A 23,638-nucleotide genomic window follows, 5' to 3' on the forward strand; every position below is an offset into this window, starting at 1 on the left:
GCCGTATGATTATTACTATGATTATTATTATTATACAGGACTTGTATAACGCCAACTGTTTGCGCAACATCTTACTATATAAACAGAGACATATGATGTAAAATGCAGGCATATCTTCCCACAAGGGAGCCACAGGTTCAATGTACAGCTGCCTATACAATTCAATGGCTGTGCGCCGCTACTTGTGCAAACGCGCAAGCGTATCAATGGATGCCCTTGCAGCCAGATTGCCTGCCCAGTTCAGGGGCACATTTCCATACACATACGCCTGTTTACACAAGTATTAACCCATCAGTGGCAGCTGGTGTTTTTTTTTTCTTGGGGGGGGGGGGGGGGGGCGGCAAACAACCACCCATTCCCTCAAGCAACACAGCCCCCCTGCTGTTTACCAGTCCGGCACCACATCGTGGTGGGTAGCGGGTGGCAGGCAGCATGGCGCAGCGGCTCGGGTCTGAGTCCTCTCCTCCATGGCAGCTTCCAGCTCCTCCCCTCCTATGTGTCCAATAGGATCGCCTGTCCTTTCAGCCAATCGGGTGACCGGTGTCAAAATCCACTTCCCCACTGGCCGGAAGGAGGATCAGTGTTACAACGGTGAATATTGATTCACAGTTGTAACACACCTGGGTGGGCTCGGAGCGCACCCTGCAACTAATACCTGCATACAGCCATAAATTTCTATGGGATGGCTGTACGCAGCAGCTGTGGCTACCAGACAGGCAAATAAGCCCAAATTTTACATCATACAGCCCCAGGCACCCATGTGTATAAGTCTCACATTCAAAGTTTGGAATCAACAAAAATGGCTCTATTTAGATAAAAAAAAATCATTCTAAACGTAGATCTAAAACCAAACATCAAAAGGTAATATTACATTTTCCATGCAAGGTCCATTTTTTAAATGTGCCCCACCCTCCTTTGTTGAATCGCTGATTAAAACAAAAAAAAAAAAAAGAAAAAACCCACCATCAGCCCAAGTTCACACTGTTGAACTTGCACAATTTCATTCGTGCATGTCAGTCCGACTTCGGGGGGCTATTTCAGAGACATATGTGCGGGTTCCTGCACAGATGTATATTGAAATTGCACCCAAAATCGCCAAAAGTAGCACAGAAACTACTTTTGGGAATCGGTGCGGCGCTGCAAAGTCGGCCTCACACCGATTCGGACGAAGCCATTGCTGGCAATGCCGCCGATTTGGCATGCGATTTGACAATGTGAACCTAGATGGGCAGCAGTCTCTACTGCCCCTCTAAAAGGCGATCCTAAATTTTTTTTCAGCCAAAACCAGCGTTTGGCTCATGTTGTGACATGGTCTTATTCACTTCAATGGGCAAGTTTGACAGATGGTGCTGCCTGTCAAACTCGACATGCGTAGTAAAATTGCGAGGAACCCTTGAAATAATTTTCAGGTTCTTGGGGAACCCCTGCTAAAAATAATGATGCCTATAGCTCTTGATACATTAGCGTGATTTATTACATTTTTAATATACCTTAAGAATAAATAATGTAGGGTACCTAGTGTCTACTCAAACATTAGTGGTCAGTTTGGAAGTAATGGGAAATTATCCACTTGCATTGGTGATCAGTGAAGGTGGGTTACAATCCACCATTGCTCAAAGCTCAAGGAACCCCTAGCAACCTCAGGAGGAACCCTAGGGTTTCACGGAACTATCACCTTTTGATGTACATATACCTATTATCCTAGCACTGGGTATAGTGCTTCCTTTGTGAGTACCTGTCTTTTTAATAAAGTAACTAAGTTTTAGCTATACAGAGAGCACTATATTATTCTTTTATATTTCATGTGATTACGGATGAAAACGTTTAAGCCATAAATTGAAAGAGGTGTCTGGCTTTCCATCCAAGATTTAACCCCGACCACCATTGGTGGTGAATGCCTGTGTGACCTTCCTGGGGTCTATGTAGCAAGGTGAGCGGTTTGACTAGCAAATGGTGTGAGCACGGATTAAGGAGCACTTCAGATTTTGCATGAAGCACCCTTTACCACCGTTGATGTTTCCAGCTTCCCTACTACATTTATTTTTCCGTACATGAATGTATATGGACATTATTATTATTTATAGTTGTTTAATTTCAGCGCTGCACTATTTGTTACTGTGTTTCACGGAACCTGGTTGAGAAACACTGGTCTAAGGTTATCAGTGGTGTACCCCAAGGTTCAGTGTTGGGACTAGGGTTGACACCTGTCTGTGATTCACCCGGGCAGTCCGGGTTTTGAATCATGTGTCCGGGTTTTAGGCAGACTCTCCAAGTAACCGAGATAGTTGCACACAAATCTGTTGCCGTACGGGAGCTGCGGACGCATGTCTGGGGGCAGGTTCGGCACCACTGGGGGGGGCATGATGTCAGCAAGAGTAATTTGGCCACACCCACCGTTCACTGCAGCATGCTATGTGCACTGCATTACTACTCTCCTCGGGACATCCAAAGGTGTCCCAGGCCGCTAAAGTGTTCGGGTTTGGCTTGAAGAAAAGGTGGCAACCCTAGTTGGGACCCTTACTTTTAATACCTTTATAAACGATATAGGGTCTGGGATCAAAAGTACCATTTCAGTGTTTGCAGATGACAACAAGCTGCAGTGGAATAACGTCCTTACAGGATGTGTCCAACTTACAAGCCAACCTCAATGCACTGTTTAATTGGGCATCTATGTGGCAAATGAGGTTTAATGTAGATAAATGTAAAGTTATTCACTTGGGGGCTAAGAATATGCATGCATCATACATACTAGGGGGAGTACAACTGGGGGAATCCGTGGTGGAGAAGGATCTGGGGATTTTGGTAGATCATAAGTCCTTTCTTGTATTAAAAGAGGTATGGACTCCAGAGAGAGAGAGAGAGAGAGAGAGAGAGAGAGAGAGATATCATTACTAATATTTATAGGTAAAGTTATTCCAAGGAATATCTAATTGCCTGTTGGGGAATCAGGAAAGAATCATTTTCCCCTGCTGCAGCAAATTGGATCATGCTTTGTTTTTTTTTCTGCCTTCTTCTGGATAAACTGTGGGTGCAAGATTGTATACATATGGAGGTTTTCGATTTGTGTATGTGCGTGTGTGGTTTTTTTCTGTGTTGGTTGAACTGGATGTCTTTTTTCAACCAGATTAACCACTTGCCACCCAGGCCAATTTTGACACTTCTCTCCTACATGTAAAAATCATCATTTTTTTGATAGAAAATTACTCAGAACCCCTAAACATTATATATGTTTTTTTTTAGCAGAGACCCTAGGGAATAAGGCTGTTGCAACTGTTTATGTTGCATGGTATTTTTTTAGACGCGTTTCATGCATTAAAAAAAAAAAAAAACAACAATAAAGTTACCCCTTTTTTTTTGCATATTGTGAAAGATGTTACGCCGAGTAAATTGATACCTAACATGTCACACTTTAAAATTGTTCACACTCGTGGAATGGCGCCAAACTTCAGTACCCCATAGGCAACGCTTTTTAACAGGTTACCTAGAGTTCCAGAGGTGGTCTAGTGCTAGAATTTTTGCTCTCGCTCTAACATTTGTGGCGACAACTCACATGTGTGGTTTGAACGCCGTTTACATATGTGGGCGCAACCTACGTATGCGCTCGCTTCTTTTTTGTTATTGCTCATTTTACTTTTATTTTTCTATTTTGACACTTTCTTTTTACATTTTTTTTATATCCCTTTATATCCCTTATCCTATTAACAGGATTGTAAACATCTCTTGTAATAGGAATAGGGCATGACGGATCCTCTTTACAGCGAGATCTGGTGTCTATAAGTCCCCGGATCTCGCATCTAGGCTGAAAAGCCTGAACAAAAAATAAAAATAAATAAAAAGCACAAGCTCTCGGCTTCCCAGTGAAGGAAACGGAGGGTTTTCAAATGCAGAGGCCATGTGTGACGTCATAATGTCGTGCCAGGCCTCTGAAGGTCATAGAGACTGCCGGTGGCCATCTGGCCTGCAGTATTCTCTGTGGTGAACTTTCAGCGCCGGCGGATTCCTTCTGTAGCTCACCAATCCCTCAGGCGAGCCGGTAGAAGCACCGGAGGGTGGCGGGAAGGTTGTTCCTTTCCGCCGCCTGTAAAAACAATCAAGTGGCTCAACAGCCACTATGATTGTTTTTATAGTGCAGGGAATCGCCGGCTGTAAAAGAAGATATCTGAATAATGCTTGTAACTGCAGGTATCATTCAGATATCACCACTCAAAGTCTGCAACGTCTATCATATGATGCATATAGCATATGATGACGTGCGGGTGGGAAGTGGTTAGCTATGTAACTATATGAGTGAGTTTAACATCCTAGCCTCCACTCTTCTTAAAAGCTTTTCCACAAGATCTTGGAATATTTGTGAAAACATCTGCCCATTAAGGCAAGAAAACAGCAGTAACATCGGGTAATGATGTTAGACAAGAAGACCTGACTCATAATCAGCATTTCAAATTATCTCAAAGCTGTTCTTTATGGTTGAGGTCGGGGCTTTGTGTAGGCCCCACCACGTTCCTCCACACCAAGGTTCAGATCTGGGTCCCCCACCAGTGGTTTTGTCTTCCGGCCTTCTGGAAAGCTATCCAGCATTCCAAGATGGCAGATACGTGCCGCCACGGCGCGTGCATGTGACATCATCATGGCTATTTTGTCCGTGTTGAGTGTGGTGGATCGAGGGTTGTGCCTATGGGCCGTGGCTCTGTTACTGCGGCTTCCACTAGCTCTACACCCTTCTTGTTTGGGCATATTTAAGTGGCCTCTCCTGTATCATGGCACTTCTGGCTCCCCTGTATGCTGGGTGGCAGTCGGGCATGCCGCTGGGTGGTCCCCTTGCCTACTATATGAAGGTTAGTTTGTGGTTAATTTATTGTGGATATTTATTATATTTCCTTTTTTTTTTAATGCTTCTCATTGAGTCCCCCCGATACACCCCCCCCCCCCCACCATTTTTTTTGTATTAATTTGTGTTATATTATTTCAGTGGCTCTGGGATCTCTGCGGCTGCAGTTGGGCCTCCCTCTTATTTCCCTTCATTCTCGCAGGCTTTTTCTACATACCGTGTGCATCATCCACCTACGGTTTTTTGTAAGTGGTACTGCAGTTATAGCCACAATGTGGGATTGACAGATATAATGTGTTTCATTCTTGTATCATATTTTCCTATTTTCAATATGAAGGTCCACCGGCTGTGTGATTGGCCAGAGCCGCAATGACGTCACCCCCACAGTGCACATTTAGGAGATATTAATTTTACCTACAGGTAAGCCTTATTAATTGTTGATTTTCAATTGTTTTTGATCGCAACTTATAATCGCACAAGATTGCATTATTATGTTCACTAGATTTTTTACATAGGAATGGAATATCTCACCACCATTATTTAACTGCAGTCAGTAATATTATGATTTAGTATGATTACATTTGGTTAGAGCAGCATTATAGTGGTATAAAATCCTTATTATAGGCTTACCTGTAGGTAAAAATAACAAATCGGGGCTTTACTACTGCTTTAAATACTATATGGCCGGTGAGTACAAATTTTTCTACTGTATGGTTTTAATCATACAATAGTAAAAGCATTGTTAATTTTACCTATGGGTTGTTCAATATAGCCATGGGATAGAAATGGACCTCCCCAAACTGCTGCCACCAGGTCCAATTTTTTTCAATGGAATTGCTGGAAACGCTAGAGAGGAGGCTACTGTTATCCAAACTAGAATGCATAACACGTAAGTCAATCTACTATACTACTATACTATACTTCAGAGAACTAATTTCAGACTAGAACTATTTTTTCTACCTCTGCCTGACAAATTTTGCTTTTTGAAATTACATTGAGGATATTAGAACAGTTTAGATGCAAAGAATGCAAAGTACATGACTGTTTCTAAATAAATATAAAAGCTGTATAATAAAACACAAAGGATTCCGAATGCCAAAATGGGATACTATAAAAACCAGTGTTGTATCTGACAGACTTAGGGCAACAGCAACATGACCTTGAGAATCATTTTTAAATGCTGGCAAATATTTTAATGACCGTAAATATAAGATTAAATATATTATTCCTAATGAAGTTGTCTATTTAATAAAAGATTGAACATTAAATCAAGATAGCTCTCTAGAATAGTAAAATGTCTTGGTATGTGGAAGATTAAGATAAAAGAAATGACAAGAAGTTGAACAGACCCCAGAAGCATTTGTTCCTTCTTAAATCTTCTGACAAATTCCTTGGCTGAGTTCCCCGTAGAAGTGAATCTAAGGGACAGCTGCACTGCTTTTACGTTGAGAGGGACTCTACTGATATAAATGGGTGGAATGAAGCCCATCTTTAAGAAGCTGGCCCATGCTCTACCATGATGTAATGTGTAATTGTCAATGGCAACGCTTAAAGTGATACACCATCACATTGCTTTAGAGGCAAAATACAGGGGTTTCTCATATACTCCCATGTTAGTTGTGTGCAGTATTTTAAAATTAAACACAGGCTTTAAACATTTGATTACATGTATGATTTTGTTTCTACAATTCTTCTCATTCGGGTGGGGTTTTAACATAGTAGACAAGGCAGTATTTTTTTTCCCCTCCATTTATAGCAACCGTACCATTAATCATTGCGCTTTACCATTTACATTTTATCTCCACAGACTGCATTTGTATTTATTTATTTTTTAGGTACCTGGTCCTGTCCTGATCCGGTCCAAGCGCAATATTCCCCATGCACACGTACAAGAGTGTTGGGTCCTGTAATGACCATAGGCTGGAAACCATGAATGATCAAAGTAAAGAAATGTCATCAGCACACCAAGGATTCCTCAAAAAGGGCCCAAAGCTTTATTTTCATGGTCACATGATAAACATACAGCTGTATGTTTATCATATGACCACGAAAATAAAGCTTTGGACCCTTTTCGAGGAATCCTTGGTATGCTTATGACATTTCTTCACTTTGGTCCTGATCTGGGACTTCTGCCTTTTCCAGTGGCACAAAAGCAGAGTGTGCATTAAAAGTTGAACCATCCAGTGACCTCAGCACCTCTTTTCTTCTCTCTCCACTTATTGAGACAGACTGACTGCAAACATAAGAACTCGCTCCGTCATGCTTGATTATGGTTTTGTAGAGCAAATCTCCAATCCAGCATCATGTCACTACATCATAGATAACCTCTACGATGGTCACGCCTCTTAGGCGGTGTCTTAAGATGGGAAGCAGTCCAACAGTATATTTACAATTATGGAAGAAAGATGTATGGTACTTTTACAATTTAGATTTATTTTACACCGGCCTATATCTTCATTTTAAGTGAACCTGTGGTCAGCCATGCAATGTGTACCTAAGACATAGTTCAAGTCTATCAGCAAGCACACTGGTGAAAAAAGCATGATTACATTTTTGGATAACAGGTTAAATGTAAAATTATACTTGCCTCTGCTGCCTTGCAGTTTAGATATTGCACCATAAAGTTCCCCCTTGAGTGTATTTATCATACTGCGGTCTCCAAATTTTGTTTTAAAAAAATGGATTTAAGAACGTTCCTTCAATTTTCTAATAGTTAATTGGGTTAAAATCAATCATTTTCAACCGTAATGACAAAAAAACGTAAGAAGTGGGATGGCAGGAACAAAATTCTAACAGTGAACATGGTTTTCGTTCATGAAATTCCACTCATTCCAACAGTAAATGATGAAATAAAAATTTTTGAAGTACTTTTAAATTACTGTACATTTGTCAACTCTCTCTGGTATTATCAAATGTGCAGATGATTTTTTTGAAAACCTACCAGTGTATGACCAGCTTAATAGTCCCTTCACTGATGGCAAAGGGTAGAAGATATCCAGAGGAACCCTATAGTGATGGATCTAAAAAATGGAGGAAGCCAGGACAGAGATGGCATGATTTTCACCAAGGAAGACCTCATTATCCTCAACTAAATATAAATACGACAGTGTTTGTTTTTTTTTTATCTTCCAACAAAAATAAACTAAAATTAGTTTTGGCTGTAGTTCATTTTAACTAAATTTAATAAAAAGAATCATTAGACAACCAATTTAATTTCTAGCGAGGTCTTTTTCCCATCCAGTTAAAAAAATGTAAATTTTGTAGCCTCAAACGATGATCTGTTTCCAACTAATTTAAATCACATATCAGTTTCAACAGATGTTTTAGCTTATTGCCAAATCCTGTATCATCAGTAAGCCCCAGTATACAGTGTTCCCAGACCAGGAGAGCGCTGAAATCAGTGGGATAACAGAGGAAGGGGCCCTTAGTTCTAAATTGAAAAAATACTACCGCAAGGACTAACTTATCAAACTTAAAATATTTCCCTAGGATCCACCAGTACATCTACAGTGACTTGAAAAAGTATTCATACCCCTTGAAATTTTCCACATTTTGTCATGTTACAACCAAAAACCTAAATGTATTTTATTGGGATTTTATATGATAGACCAACACAAAGTGGCACATAATTGTGAAGTGGAAGGAAAATGATAAATGGTTTTAAAAATGTTTTACAAATTAATATCTGAAAAGTGTGGTGTGCATTTGTATTCAGCCCCCTTTACTCTGGTGCCCCTAACTAGAGCTGCACGATTCTGTATAAAATGAGAATCACAATTTTTTTGGTTAGAATAAAGATCACGATTCTCGCGGCGTAACATCATCTTTCACATTACACAAAAAAATTGGGCTAACTTTACAGTTTAGTTTTTTTTTTTTTAAATTCATTGAAGTGTATTTTTTTTCCCCAAAAAAATACGTTTAAAAGACCACTGCACAAATACAGTGTGACATAAAACATTGCAACGTCCGCCATTTTATTCTCTCCTAAAAAAAATGATATATGTATAAAATGTTTGGGGGTTCTAAGTAATTTTCTAGGAAAAAATATGGATTTTAGCTTAATGAAAGTCTGGATGGCTGCACACCAAATGGAGATCCACATGCCTTTATTCACATAAAACCATAAAGAACATGAAGAACACTACATGTACAAGCAAAGGAGGCATGGCTTACATGTTTCGCACATGAATTGTGCTTTATCAAAGCAGGGGCTTCATGGTTTTATGTGAATAAATGCATTTTGGATCTCAGCTTGGTGTGCAACCATCCAGACTTTCCTTTCATTATTGCTTCAGCTGCGACTGGGTGAGCACCCTGCAGTGAGGAGATCATACTGTTGGAGCCAGCTCACCTGTGAGCAGCATGGACCTCGTTTTTGTTGTACATGGATTTTAACTTGTAAGCAACAAATGTCAGAAAAAGGTTTGGTCTTTAGTGGTTAAACTGCTCTCATCTACTGACCGAAGTTCATTCCTTTCATCTAAAAGAAGCGAGAGATACATTGCCTCATCTCTATCTCTCAGCGCTGAGGAACGATGATAAATATTTGTTGTTTTTTTTTTGACAGCTTGGTTCTGCACTGTTTACATAGAATCGCAGAAACAGCTGATTAGCAACGTGAGGGGGGTTGAATCGAGATCGTGCAGTTCTACCCCTAACTAAAATCTAGTGGAACCAATTGCCTTAAGAAGTCACCTAATTAGTAAATAGAGTCCTCTTGTGTGTAATTTAATCTCAGTATAAAGACAGCTGTTCTGTGAAGCCCTCAGAGGTTTGTTAGAGAACATTGGTGAACAAACAGCATCATGAAGGCCAAGGAACACACCAGACAGGCTCAGAATTACAGTTGTGGAGAAGTTTAAAGCAGGGCTGGGTTATAAAAAAAAAAACATCCCAAGCTTTAAACATCTCACGGAGCACTGTTTAATCCATCATCCGAAAATGGAAAGAGTATGGAACAACTGCAAACCTACCAAGACATGGCCGTCCACCTAAACTGAGAGACCGGGAAAGGAGAACATTAATCAAAAAAGTAGCCAAGAGGCCCATGGTAACTCTGGAGGAGCTGCAGAGATCCACAGCTCAGGTGGGAGAATCTGCCCACAGGACTACTATTAGTCGTGCACTCCACAAATCTGGCCTTTAGAAGAGTGGCGAGAAAAAAGCCATTTTGAAAGAAAGCCATAAGAAGTCCTGTTTGAAGTTTGCGAGAAGCCATGTGGGGGACACAGCAAACATGTGGAAGAAGGTGCTCTGGTCAGATGAGACCAAAATTGAACTTTTTGGCCTAAAAGCAAAATGCTATGTGTGGCGGAAAACTAACACTGAATATCACCCTGAACACATCATCTCCACTGTGAGACATGGTGGCAGCATCATGTTGGGGGGATGCTTTTCTTCAGCAGGGACAGGGAAGATGGTCATAGTTGATGAGAAGATGGATGGAGCCAAATTCAGGGCAATCTCAGAAAAAAAACCTGTTTGAGTCTGCAAAAGACTGGAGACTGGGGTGGAGGTTCACTTTCCAGCAGGACAACGAACCTAAACATACAGCCAGAGCTACAATGGAATGGTTTAAATCAAAGCATATTTATGCGTTAGAATGGCCCAGTCAAAGTCCAGACCTAAATCCAATCTGTGGCAAGACTTGAAAATTTCCATTCACAAACGCTCTCCATCCAATCTGACAGAGCTTGAGCTTTTTTACAAAGAATGGGCAAAAATTTCACTCTCTAGATGTGCAAAGCTGGTAGAGACATCCCCAAAAAGACTTGCAGCTGTAATTGCAGTGAAAGGTGGTTCTACGAAGTATTGACTCAGGGGGGCTGAGTACAAATGCACCCCACACTTTTCACATGTTTATTTGTAAAAAAAAATTGAAAACCATTTATCATTTTCCTTTCACTTCACAATTATGTGCCACTTTGTGTTGGCCTTTCAGATAAAATACATTTATGTTTTTGGTTGTAACATTACAAACTGTGGAACATTATAAGGGGTATGAATACCTTTTCAAGATACTGTACAAATATCTCCCTAGGGTCCACCAGTACATCTACAAAATGATATGGATTGGTCTTAAGGCCCAACTCCAGGCACAGTTCAAAACAGTGAAGGTAAAAATAAATAAATAATACAAATCAGAGTCGGTTCTTGCGTCGCTCCGATTAGAACGGTTCCCTTGTACAGAACAGGACGCTACTTGTCAGGCGGCTAAGTCGCCTGACAAGTCGTCCTAGTGTGAACCGGCTCTAAGTGTTTGTGTGTGAATAAAAGATTAAAAAAAAAAAAAAACACAACAACAACAACAACAACAACAACAACAACAACAACAACAACAACACACACACACACACACACACACACACACACACACACACACACACACACACACAGCTGTGCCTAGATCTGTTTTATATTTGAGAATTTCTACATCCTAAAGTGGTTCCAAAGCCTTAAGGTTTTATACCTTAGTGTAATCTATGTATTAGGAGAAAGACCTCCTGTGCTGCAGCTGCCCCCCTGATCCCTCCTTTTCCGTACCTGAGCCCATTCGATCCAGCGAAGTGCACAAGCTCAGAGACCCCCGCTGCTGTCAATCAAATCTGGTGACACTAGAGCGGAGGGCGGGCCAAGTCCTGCTGTCTGTATCAATGGAAGCAGCAGTGGGACTGTGGAGTCAGCCTGCACGTGTGTCCCCCAGGGAAAGTGGCTTTCCTTGGTGGTGCCCAATGAAGAGAAGGGGCTTGAAGCACCAGCGGGGGACCCCAGAAGAGGATGATAGAAGTTGCTGTGTGCAAAACCATTACACAGAGCAGGTAAGTATAGGCATGTTTGTTATTTTTATTTTTTTTAAAAAGCTTTATAACCACTTTAATAAATCAAGATGTAGAAATACTCTAATAGTTTCGCTAGCATGCATGTATACTCACATTTACATAAGTATACACACACACACAGGCATGCCCATTGACACAAAAGGAAGGGCATGCACATTAGCGTGAAAATTAACGGCAATAAAAGTAGGCACATTCACGGTACCAAGGTTGGGTTCACACCAAAAATGTACGTGTTAAGACAAACTGTTATGCATTGCGTTAGCGTTTTATTTCAGTTAACTTGTATGTGAAAATGCAGATGAGAGAGGTATACCGCTGCACTGTGCCAGTGTAAAAAAATAAAAAACCCATCAAGAAGTTAACTTATGTATACAGCAAGGATTCTTTTAAAAGTTTATTTCAAATCCCAAATCATGAGCTAAATGTTCTTACTGAACTATTATACAAAGTAGGGATGCACCAATACCATTTTTTTAACACAGAGTACCGATACTTTTTTGCAGGCACTCGCCGATACCAATTACCGATACCTATCGCCCTGGTACAGGGGACAGCCAGAGACTGCAGGCATGGTACAGGGGACAGCCAGAGACTGCAGGCATGGTACAGGGGACAGCCAGAGACTGCAGGCATGGTACAGGGGACAGCCAGAGACTGCAGGCATGGTACAGGGGACAACCAGAGACTGCAGATATGGTACAGGAGACAGTCAAGGAGGTCAGGAGGGAACACATCAGGGGGCAGTCACAATGCTTTAATGAGCCCAATTTCTCACTGTGCCACATGAAAAGGAGATGCAATCCCATTTGTCAGCTAACAGCTCCTCTATGCTAAGCTGCATTAACTCAGCAGACTTAGCATAGAGGTGCCGGTAAATGAATCCATGATGTGCTGCTAGTTAAGCTTACCTCCAGGAAGTTCACATTCCCTCTGCTCAGCTGCTCACACCTCCCGCTTCCAGGCTGGCGTGATCTCGGGGGGCAGACACATCCCCTGTCCCTCCCACCCAAGCAGCAGAAGTCAGGAGGCTTCCACCTACTCAAGCAGCAGCCTGTAGGAGAGAGGCTGGAAAACTGCTGGGGGAGGTACAGGGGGCGGAGTGTCCAGTCCTGATGCATCTGGGCAGTAATTCCTAATGCGGAGAGAGGCTGTATGTCGTCCCGCTCTGAATTCACAGGGCACACTCAGCCTCAGAGTCAGTAATATTTTCTCGGGGGGAGCAATTTCCCCATTGCCCCCACCTTGGATCTGCCCCTGGACGTCACTTCTGGTATCGGAGCATTTTCGCGAGTACCGATACTCGCGAAAATGGCTAGTATCGGCGCCGATACCGATACCAGTATCGGTGCATCTCTAATACAAAGTATAATATAGTAAGCATTAAACAAGTTTTTGCCCATACAATAATCACATGACCAGTCTCCGTGTTGAAATAAATAAAGCACCCTGGCATTCCATTTAGCTGTGTGAATAAATCACCAATGAAAGTTCCTTTGTATTAAACCCAAGGGTATTGTCAAGGATGCCATATACCATGCATCTGGCTGCATTTAAAGCGCGCTTGTGCCCAGACTTTGGACAATAAACAAATCACATATTCGTAACAGCAAAAGTTTTAAAGCAGAACACCAGCATTTACCCACCACCAGTTACTGAAAAACATAAGTGATAAATACTAAGGTAGTTTGAAAAATAAATTAGAAAATAGACTAGAACACCTACGAGTGTTGTGACACTAACCACGACTTTCACAAATGTAAGTTACAAAGATCTGTGTAATTATATGAATTTTAGGAGCCGGGTTTAAAGTGGAAGCATCAGAAAGCAAAACACTATTTAATTCATTTTTAATATTCAGAACAAACCCCCATCCATCCATGTCTCCATGCTTTATTTTGTTGAGAAATCACTTTAAAAAGCACCCCCTAGCATTTCTGGCCATGGCCATCTTGAGTAAGGGCAAATGATTCATGTAGCATTTACTGCCTAGGAATCCATCTGCCCTTAGCTCAAGCATGCATGCAGGAGGGTGTGTTTAGCTGAGAACCCCCCCCCCCCCCCACCACCATCTCTCTTCATCCCCTGAAGACTCCAGGGATGTATGTCATAATTTGCCTAGGCAAAAAACAGATAGTAATTGAAGAAATGTAGAAAAAAAAAAAAAAAAAAAAAAGAAATGTGGCATGAGGATTAAAAATAATCAATGTTGAACAGGAGAGTGAAGTTCCACTTTTATAATGTCCCCTTTGCATGCTCTAAGAATTTCAACCAAGTCAAGTTATGATTGTTATACTTCACAAATACAGATCATTTAAAAAAAAAAAAAAAAACACAACAATATTTTAATTTTATTCTAATAAAGGTTTTATCATCAACTATACCTTAGAGAGCTCCTTGCCCGGGCCACATTGCTTGCAGGGTCGACAAATTCCATTATTGTCAAAATATTCCTGTTCTTTGCAATCTCCAATTTCAGAAAGTCCTCTGCCAACCTAACAAGAGACAGAAATTATTGGCAACCAAATTACAAAGAAATGAAGAAAAAAATAATCTCCACTGCAGTATTTACCGTATTTATCGGCGTATAACACGCACCGGCGTATAACACGCACCCCAATTTAGGAGGGAATTTTAAGGAAAAAAAAACTTTTAGGAGGGAAGTTGAAGGAAAAAAAACTTACATTTAAATGCCCATCATTGCAGCCTTCTCAGTGCAGCCATGTCAGTGCAGCCATGTCAGTGCAGCCTTCCCCAGTGCAGCCTTGTTAGTGCAGCCATGTCAGTGCAGCCTTCCCCAGTGCAGCCTTTCCCAGTGCAGCCTTTCCCAGTGCAGCCTTTCCCAGTGCAGCCTTTCCCAGTGCAGCCTTCGATCCCCTGTCCTGAGCTTTAAAATCGCCGACCGCGATTTGAAAATGGCGCCGCCGGCGCCGAAATACACCGAGCCGGTCCTCGGCTCTTTCCGGCGGCTCTCGTTCACTTTCGGCTCCACTCGTAGTCCCGAGCGGAGCTATCCGAACCTAGCCGAGTAGGTTCGGATAGCTCCGCTCGGGACTACGAGTGGAGCCGAAAGTAAACGAGAGCCGCCGGAAAGAGCCGAGGACCGGCTCGGTGTATTTCGGCGCCGGCGGCGCCATTTTCAAATCGCGGTCGGCGATTTTAAAATTGTGACAGCTCGGGATCGCAGGGGATCGGCGTATAACACGCACCTGCGACTTTCCCCTGATTTTAAGGGGAAAAAAGTGCGTGTTATACGCCGATAAATACGGTAATTCATGTAGACTGGGTAACATAGTTTGTAGTTGGCCTTTCTTTGAAGCCAACAGAATTTGGGCCTTGCACTAGAAAGCTGAATTTCAGGTAAGCATGTATGTCCAGAAAAAAGCTAAGGGGGTGGGGCCTTTAAAAATGAATCACACTCATCCTTTACCTAATCTGATTATAACAATTAAATATGTTTGGCTGCTACAGGTTACTACTGTTTATCATGTTCCCTCTTTGCACCACCTTATACATGCTTGTTAGTGTACTGGAAATGTATTTGAAATCTATTTTTATACATAAAATAATTGGGTAGTTGAGGACTTACCTTGGTGGATGACATCACTGCTTCTCCCTCATGACAGTGCTTGGCCCTGCTGATTGGTGGCTCAGGCCCAAGCACTGCCACATGGGGGAGGTCACATGCTCCCCCATAACTGGAAGCCCTGCTCTGTTAAAGTGTTACTAAACCCACAACAGTAAAATCAGTCTGTATATGCAGAAAATCATGCTGGTTATACTCACTGTGGAACCAAAGGGGTTAATCCTCTGCATTGTGCAAAAAGGCTGTTTGATCCTGTTTTCTCTGATCTTCCCCTTCTTCCACTGTCCCCAATATATCTCCTGATAGTACAGAGCCTTGGTGTCTCTCTGCACATGCCCAGTCTGGTGTGTATTGCAGGAGTTTTTTTTCCTTTTGGAAGGGTGCATGTGATCAGCACAGGGTCACGCAGCACTGTCTAGACAGAGGGTCAGGGGTCCTGCAGCCTCATAGGACAGTCAAAGGAGAAAAAAAACTCCTCCTACAAGCTTTGACACTGATAAAAGTCACAAGATTGCTATATACTGCTGATGAGAAAAGGTATTTAGCAGTTTGATTTACTAAAATGAGTGCATTTCCATGTTCTGTGTACTGTGGGAGACCAGATATAGTGAATGCAGGGTCCTGGATTTAGTAACACTATAAAGCAACAGAGCAGGGAGGCAGCAAGGGAGCAGGGATAGGTGAGGTGGGGTGCTATTAGCAGCCACAGTGCAGTATGTTATGAAAAAGCACCATGGGGCATGAAACGCGTTAACATCTCTCCTACCTGCATTCCTGTTCTGCATGCTATGGGTTTTTACATATGTTTGTAATATGGATCAATGAAGTTAACATGTTTCAGAGGAGTGTGCAGGCATCCAATTTACTTATTAGCAGCCACAGTCACTTTTCACTGAATGGACATAGTGACGGTTAATGGAAGCCTTTATTGAGAGAAATATGAAGGCTGTATTGCTGACTTCTGCCAATCCTAATTGCCTGGCTGTCATGATGATAATGTCCTCAGTCCCATTCTTCTGAGTCACTGTCCTAGTACAAGTTGACCGAGGACAATAGTGATTTTGCTACCTGAAGTATAAAAAAAAATATATAGGAAACCTGAGCCACATCCCAAAATATTGGAGAAAAAAAATTGAAGGGTGTGCCCCAGGGATTGTATGGGCAGGGGATAGGACCAGTAAAAAGTAGAAAGAGTAGTAAACAGGTGTGAAAAAAAATATATAGCGAAATTTTTTTATATAAACATATTACATATAAAATCTTGATTGTAAAAACGAGACAGAAATATGGTCAAGTTATAACATATATACAGCTGACATTTGACAGACATACGAAGGGTCTCACAGTGAGGGGCCAAATCATTCATATAAATTTCAGGAAGCCCAACATGTTTCGGAATAAATTGTTGCATTCCTTCTTCAAGGGTAATTAAAGGTAAGCTGTATTATCTAGCATAGAAATAAATGAGTAGAATTAATTATGGTATTATGTGTAAATATTCTGCTGGGAAAGGGAAATAATATGACGAACAGTTGTGGGGCCGTTTAAAAATCAAAAAGTACTTACAAACAATAGGACCATACAAGCATATTGAAGACCAATTTCATGCAAAGATCCGCATCATCCCAGCATCTCAGCATCCATATCAGTACCAAGCCATTTTTCAGATAGTGAAAGATTTGTTCAGTTCATCAATTTGCAATGCAAAGTGCAGAAGAGTATCATTTGCCACTGGAAGGGATGGGATGGGGAAAGGAAGGGGGTAGGGGGGTAAGAGGGTAATTGATGGCTGAGGAGTCCACAAGGATCGGGTAATGCCAGGAAGGGGATCCCCTAAACAAAAAAAGAGTATGTAGCATAAGTGCGTGAAGGGTAACTTGAAAAACTAGCCCCTAAAAATGTGCCAACACTTGAGTATTTGAAAGGGGGGGGGGGTAATTCTGGCATATATGCTTCCAGGATCCATATAGTCATAAAAGTAAGACTAAGTGTAAATGAAAAACAGCAGTATAGTAGATAAATACCAAATGGACAGCACCAAGTATATTAGGGTATTGAAAATCAGACTACAAAAAAAAAAAAAAAAGGGGTAGTCTAAAACCTAAGTGTTCTGGATCTTGCAGGCATAAGGTAACATGTGCTAACTTACTTTGACCAAGCAGACAGCAGCAGATCCTCCTTGCAGCGATGTGGAGTCCAGGCATGCAGCAGACTACTCACATCATGCAAGGGTATACAGTGGGGCAAAAAAATATTTAATCAGCCCCCAATTGTGCAAGTTCTCCCACTTAAAAAGATGAGAGAGGCCTGTAATTGTCATCATAGGTATACCTCAACTATAAGAGACGAAATGTGGAAACAAATCCAGACAAACACATTGTCTGATTTTTGAAAGAATTTATTTGCAAATTATGGTGGAAAATAAGTATTTGGTCACCTACAAACAAGCAAGATTTCTGGCTTTCACAGACCTGTATCTTCTTCTTTAAGAGGCTCCTCTGTCCTTCACTCATTACCTGTATTAATGGCACCTGTTTGAACTTGTTATCAGTATAAAAGACACCTGTCCACAACCTCAAACAGTCACACTCCAAACTCCACTATGGTGAAGACCAAAGAGCTGTCGAAGGACACCAGAAACAAAATTGTAGACCTGCAGCAGGCTGGAAAGTCTGAATCTGCAATAGGCAAGCAGCTTGGTGTGAAGAAATCAACTGTGGGTGCAATAATGGAAGACATACAAGACCACTGATAATCTCCCTCGATCTGGGACTCCACGCAAGATCTCACCCCGTGGGGTCAAAATGATCACAAGAACAGTGAGCAAAAATCCCAGAACCACACAGGGGGACCTAGTGAATGACCTGCAGAGAGCTGGGACCAACGTAACACACTACGCCGCCAGGGACTCAGATCCTGCAGTGCCAGATGTGTCCCCATGCTTAAGCCAGTACATGTCCGGCCCGTCTGAGGTTTGCTAGAGAGCATTTGGATGATCCAGAAGAGGATTGGGAGAATGTCATATGGTCAGATGAAGCCAAAGTAGAACTGTTTGCTAGAAACACAACTTGTCGTGTTTGGAGGAGAGAGAATGCTGAGTTGCAACCAAAGAACACCATACCTACAGTGAAGCATGGGGGTGGCAACATCATGCTTTGGGGCTGTTTCTCTGCAAAGGGAACAGGACGACTGATCTGTGTACATGAAAGAATGAATGGGGCCATGTTTCGTGAGATTTTGAGTGCAAACCTCCTTCCATCAGCAAGGGCATTAAAGATGAAACGTGGCCGGGTCTTTCAGCATGACAATGATCCCAAACACACCGCCCAGGCAACAAAGGAGTGGCTTCATAAGAAGCATTTCAAAGTCCTGGAGTGGCCTAGCCAGTCTCCAGATCTCAACCCCATAGAAAACCTTTGGAGGGAGTTGAAAGTCCGTGTTGCCCAGCGACAGCCCCAAAACATCACGGCTCTAGAGAAGATCTGCATGGAGGAATGGGCCAACATACCAGCAACAGTGTGTGACAACCTTGTGAAGACTTACAGAAAACGTTTGACCTCTGCCATTGCCCACAAAGGATATATAACAAAGTATTGAGATGAACTTTTGATATTGACAAAATACTTATTTTCCACCATAATTTGCAAATAAATTCTTTCAAAAATCAGACAATGTGATTGTCTGGATTTGTTTCCACATTTTGTCTCTCATAGTTGAGGTATACCTATGATGACAATTACAGGCCTCTCTCATCTTTTTAAGTGGGAGAACTTGCACAATTGGTGGCTGACTAAATACTTTTTTGCCCCACTGTATATAGAAGGTTTGTGAGGTTCACACCCATTGAGCGCGTGATATCCAATGGTAAGCGCAAGAATGCAGCAGGTGATCCGGAAGCTCACCTGGAGGCTGGTGAGCCTAACCCAGACCAGCTGGTGCAAATTAGAATCAAATGGTGCCGAGAGCCAGCCAATCCCCCAGCTGAGCGGCGTCCGGCGTCACCACTCAGACTTCACAGAGCCCCCGACACTGGAGAAAGGCTGTATCTCTCCAGCGGATGGAACACGGACACCTCGCATGCGCGGGCTGGCATGTACACGCCGGTCTAAGTGACCACTGGCGAGGAAAGCCCAAAAAGCGCCCCGTGAAAAACGTCAATCCCCCCCCCCTTTCTGGGGGAGTCCGAAGCCAGGCGCATGTAGGCAAGAGGGAAGAAGTGGCAAGTACCCTGGCACGTGCATAAAGGAGGCAATAAAGTGTGGATTGTAAAAAGTCATCATGGTCTGTGGTCCAGATATGGGGAGAGAAGGGGAGCACGGAGCCTGGAAGATAGATAGAAAGCAGGGGTCAAGTAATATCGAAACTATTACAAACCATATGTATGCCACAATACTAATGGTCAGTACAGGTCTAATGATATCAAATCAACTGTGCATTGTTGTGAATATGATCCATATGTAAAAAAACAGATGATATTCAAGTTGTTTACAAACAATATAAATGAAACAATAGTATTAGTGGGTGCAGATCTAATGACATATAGTTTGGATGTGCATTAATTGTAAACATGCTTCATCTGGAAAACATTACACATTGGGGGATACATCAAGCAGAGGAAAAAAGACAGAATACAATATTGTATATGAACAAGAAAACGGTCACAAATGGAGTGTTATACATCATATTACATAGATAGGTGATAGGATAGGTGACAGGATAGAAGACACATATGGACAGCCTAGCTCCAAATTTTTAAGCCGAACAATGCAAGGAGGCCATATTTAATCCTAGACAATATAGGGGTGGTAGGAAGAAATTACATGTCCCTTTCAAAGCCTCCCGTTGAGAACCCTTGTGGGAAAAGGCTTGAAATTAAAGGCTTCATTCAAGCCTTGGCATTTAAATCTGAAATCCACCTAATCCACCTAAGCTCCTGTTGGAGGAGGATTTTATTGAGGTGACCTCCTCTGGGGTTTTGATGTAGTCGGTCGAGCCGACCAAGGGGGTTGGTGGGACGAAAAGGTCCTGAGAGGTATACATCTCTTTTTTGGAAGGAAATAGTAAATCGTGTCTATTTTTGTTGACCACTCGGTTAAATGCTTTTTTAAGGCATTTGTGACTACCGGTATATCCTTTGTCTAGGAGGCGTTGTTTCAAATTTTTGGCTTCGTGCTTAAAATCTGCTTCTTTCGAACAATTACGTTTTATGCGTAAGTATTGACTATAAGGGATTGAATACACGAAAGGTCTAGGATGGAAGCTGGTAGAATATAGAATAGTATTTCCTGCAGTTGATTTTCTAAACAACTTGCACAATAATACATTATAACAGTCTTTGAAATTTTCTACATCCAGAAAGGTTATTTGAGTAGCATTATGCGACATTGTGAATTTTAGGTTGAATTAATTTTGGTTTATAGTCTAGGGTGGAGTCAGTTGATACTTGGATTCCATCAATTAGTTGTAATAGATGAATAGTAACCCTCACATAAGAGGGTAAGGAAGATACAAAGGGTCTGAGGTGTTCGTCAACTACTTTGGAAAAATTTTCCGTAATAGCACCATTTCCCGAAACAATCGGTCTGCCAGGAGGATCCACACTGTTTTTGTGGATCTTCAGCAGACCGTAAAATGTGGCTATTTTCGGAAAAGGGGTGCGGACAAAGTCCCATAATTGTTTTGAGATGACATTGTTATAAAGGGCACTATCAACTAACATATAGAAATCCTCATTGAACATATTGATAATCTCCAGTCGTATGGGTTTGTACCAATCTGAATTATTTAGTATTTTAGTGCACATTAATGCATATTTCTTATTGTTCATTAGGATAATGTTGCCCCCTTTGTCAGAGGGCTCGATTATTAAATCATAATTGTTAGATAAATGAAAGAAGAGCACTTCAAAATCTAAGGTCAGATTCTCTTGTGGATTGGCCGTGGTATTCAGAGTTTTTATGTCTCGACACACTAATCTGAGGAAGGGAGCAATTCCATGGTTGGAACTAGGGGGGTGGGTATATATCCGTTTTTTTCTTTAAATTTGAAGAAGTAATAGGATTTTTTAAAAAAGCTTACCTGTAAAATCCTTTTCTTTCGAAGGACATCACGGGACACAGAGCCACAGTAATTACTGATGGGTTATATAGGGTATCACTGGTGATTGGACACTGGCACACCCTATCAGAACGTTCAAACCCCTATATAATCCCTCCCCCTGCAGGGATACCTCAGTTTTGTAGCCAAGCAATATAGTGTATTAGAAGAGGGGCGGGACCTCTGTGTCCCGTGATGTCCTTTGAAAGAAAAGGATTTTACAGGTAAGCTGTTTTAAAAAATCCTATTTTCTTTCTCGAACATCACGGGACACAGAGCCACAGTAATTACTGATGGGATGTCCCAGAGCAATGCTACCTGAGGGGGGGGAACCACAACCAAGTAGGGTGCAATCAGACCTGAGGACCCTGTACCGCTGCCTGCAGCACACTACGCCCAAAGGCGATATCCTCATGCCTTCTCACATCCACCTGATAGAATCTGGTGAATGTATGAACTGACGACCAGGTTGCGGCCTTGCAGATCTGAGCCATAGAGGCCCAGTGATGCACCGCCCCAGAAGCACCAATAACCCTTGTGGAATGTGCCCTGATCTGAAACGGAGGAATCTTCTGTTTCAAACCATAAGCCTGGATAATCAACTGTCGAATCCATTTAGAAATGGTAGTTTTTGACGCTGCCTGTCCTCTATTGGGACCCTCTGGCAGCACAAACAAAACATCCGTTTTGCGAATCTGAGCCGTTGCCCCGAGATAGGCCTTGACTGCTCTTACTACATCCAACGAATGTAGAGATCTGGAAAAAAGGAAGGCAGAACAATGTCTTGGTTTAAATGAAAATCAGAAACCACCTTCGGTAAAAAACTAGGATGAGGGCGAAGTACCACTCTATCCTTCTGTATAATCAAATAAGGCTCCTTACAGGAAAGGGCTGCTAGTTCTGAAACTCTTCTAGCAGAAGAGATGGCCACCAGAAAAATTTACTTCCTTGTCAACAAGACCAAAGGAATCTGAAAAGGCTGTTTCTGTAACACAGCCAGGACCAAGTTCAAGTCCCAGGGGTTTAGGGGCGCTTTAACCGGTGGATTAAGACGCATCACCCCCTGCATAAAGTTTCAGACCAAAGAAAGCGAAGCAAGTGGCCGCTGAAATAATACTGATAAAGCAGAGACCTGGCCCTTGATGGTACTCAAGGCCAGCTTCATCTCTAATCCTAATTGTAGAAAATCAAGAATTCTACCTATGACATATTTTCTGGGATGCCAACCCCTGGATTCACACCAGGAAACATAAGCTTTCCAGACTCTATGATAAATCATTCTGGAAGCTGGCTTTCTTGCATTGATCAAGGTAGATATGACAGGACCTGAAAGCCCACGACTCCTCAGAACGTGGGTCTCAATAGCCAAACCGTCAAATTTAGCGTTTGTAAGGCAGGATGGAACATGGACCTTGAGATAACAGGTCTGGGCGTACCAGTAGGGTCCACGGTAGAGGTCGACCGATATGGGTTTTTCTCTGGCCGATGCCGATGCCGATATTTAGAAATCGCAGTGGCCGATGGCCGATATATGATACCGATTTTTTGGGGCCGATATATTAGGCCGATTTTTTTTTTTCTTTTTTTTTCCCTTCATCTCATAAAATCTAACAGTTAGACCCCTTTCACACTGGGGCGTTTTTCAGGCGCTTTTGGGCTAAAAATGGCGCCTGTAAAGTGCCTGTAAAACGGCTCCCCTGCAGTCTCAGTGTGATATCCCAAGTGCTGTCACACTGAGGCGATGCGCTGGCAGGATGTTTAAAAAAAGTCCTGCAAGCGGCATCTTTGGAGCGGTGTATACCGCTCCTCCACCACTCCTGCCCATTGAAATGAATGTGCACCGCTGCCGAAGCGCCTGCAAAGCGTTTCGGCAGCAGCACATTTAATCCCTTCCTCAGCCGCTAGCTGGGTTATAAGCGCCCCGCTAGCAGCCGAATAGCGCCGCTAAAATGACGGTAAAGCGCCGCTAAAACTAACAGCGTTTTACCTTCAACGCATGCCCGCTCCAGTGTGAGAGCAAGTAATACAGAAATTTTTTTACATTTAAACATTTATTAAACAAAACAAACCTCCAATCAGTTCACTTGTATGTATAATTTAGATTTAAAAAAAATAACGATATCTTAAATATTAAATACACAAAAACAGGTAATCAAAACTTTTGGACGAAAAAAAATGGGCTAACTTTACTGTTTTTTTTTTTTTTATTTCATTAGTGTATTTTTTTTTTAAAAATTGCATTTGAAAGACCGCTGCGCAAATACCGTGTGACATAAAATATTGCAATAA

At 42.0% G+C, this 23,638-nt stretch overlaps 1 protein-coding gene across 1 annotated transcript in view; it reads right to left on the bottom strand.

Moving 5' to 3' along the window:
• The window catches only part of TNFRSF19 (TNF receptor superfamily member 19), a 183,712-nt gene that overhangs the window by 100,407 nt on the left and 59,667 nt on the right, over positions 1–23,638 (bottom strand). The window contains exon 3 of the mRNA XM_073613435.1: positions 14,052–14,162. Within this exon, the coding sequence (XP_073469536.1) occupies positions 14,052–14,162 (111 nt within the window). The remainder of the gene's footprint in view (positions 1–14,051; positions 14,163–23,638) is intronic.

Source organism: Aquarana catesbeiana, linkage group LG02 (assembly GCF_042186555.1).
Source record: "Aquarana catesbeiana isolate 2022-GZ linkage group LG02, ASM4218655v1, whole genome shotgun sequence".
Lineage (NCBI taxonomy): Eukaryota > Metazoa > Chordata > Amphibia > Anura > Ranidae > Aquarana > Aquarana catesbeiana.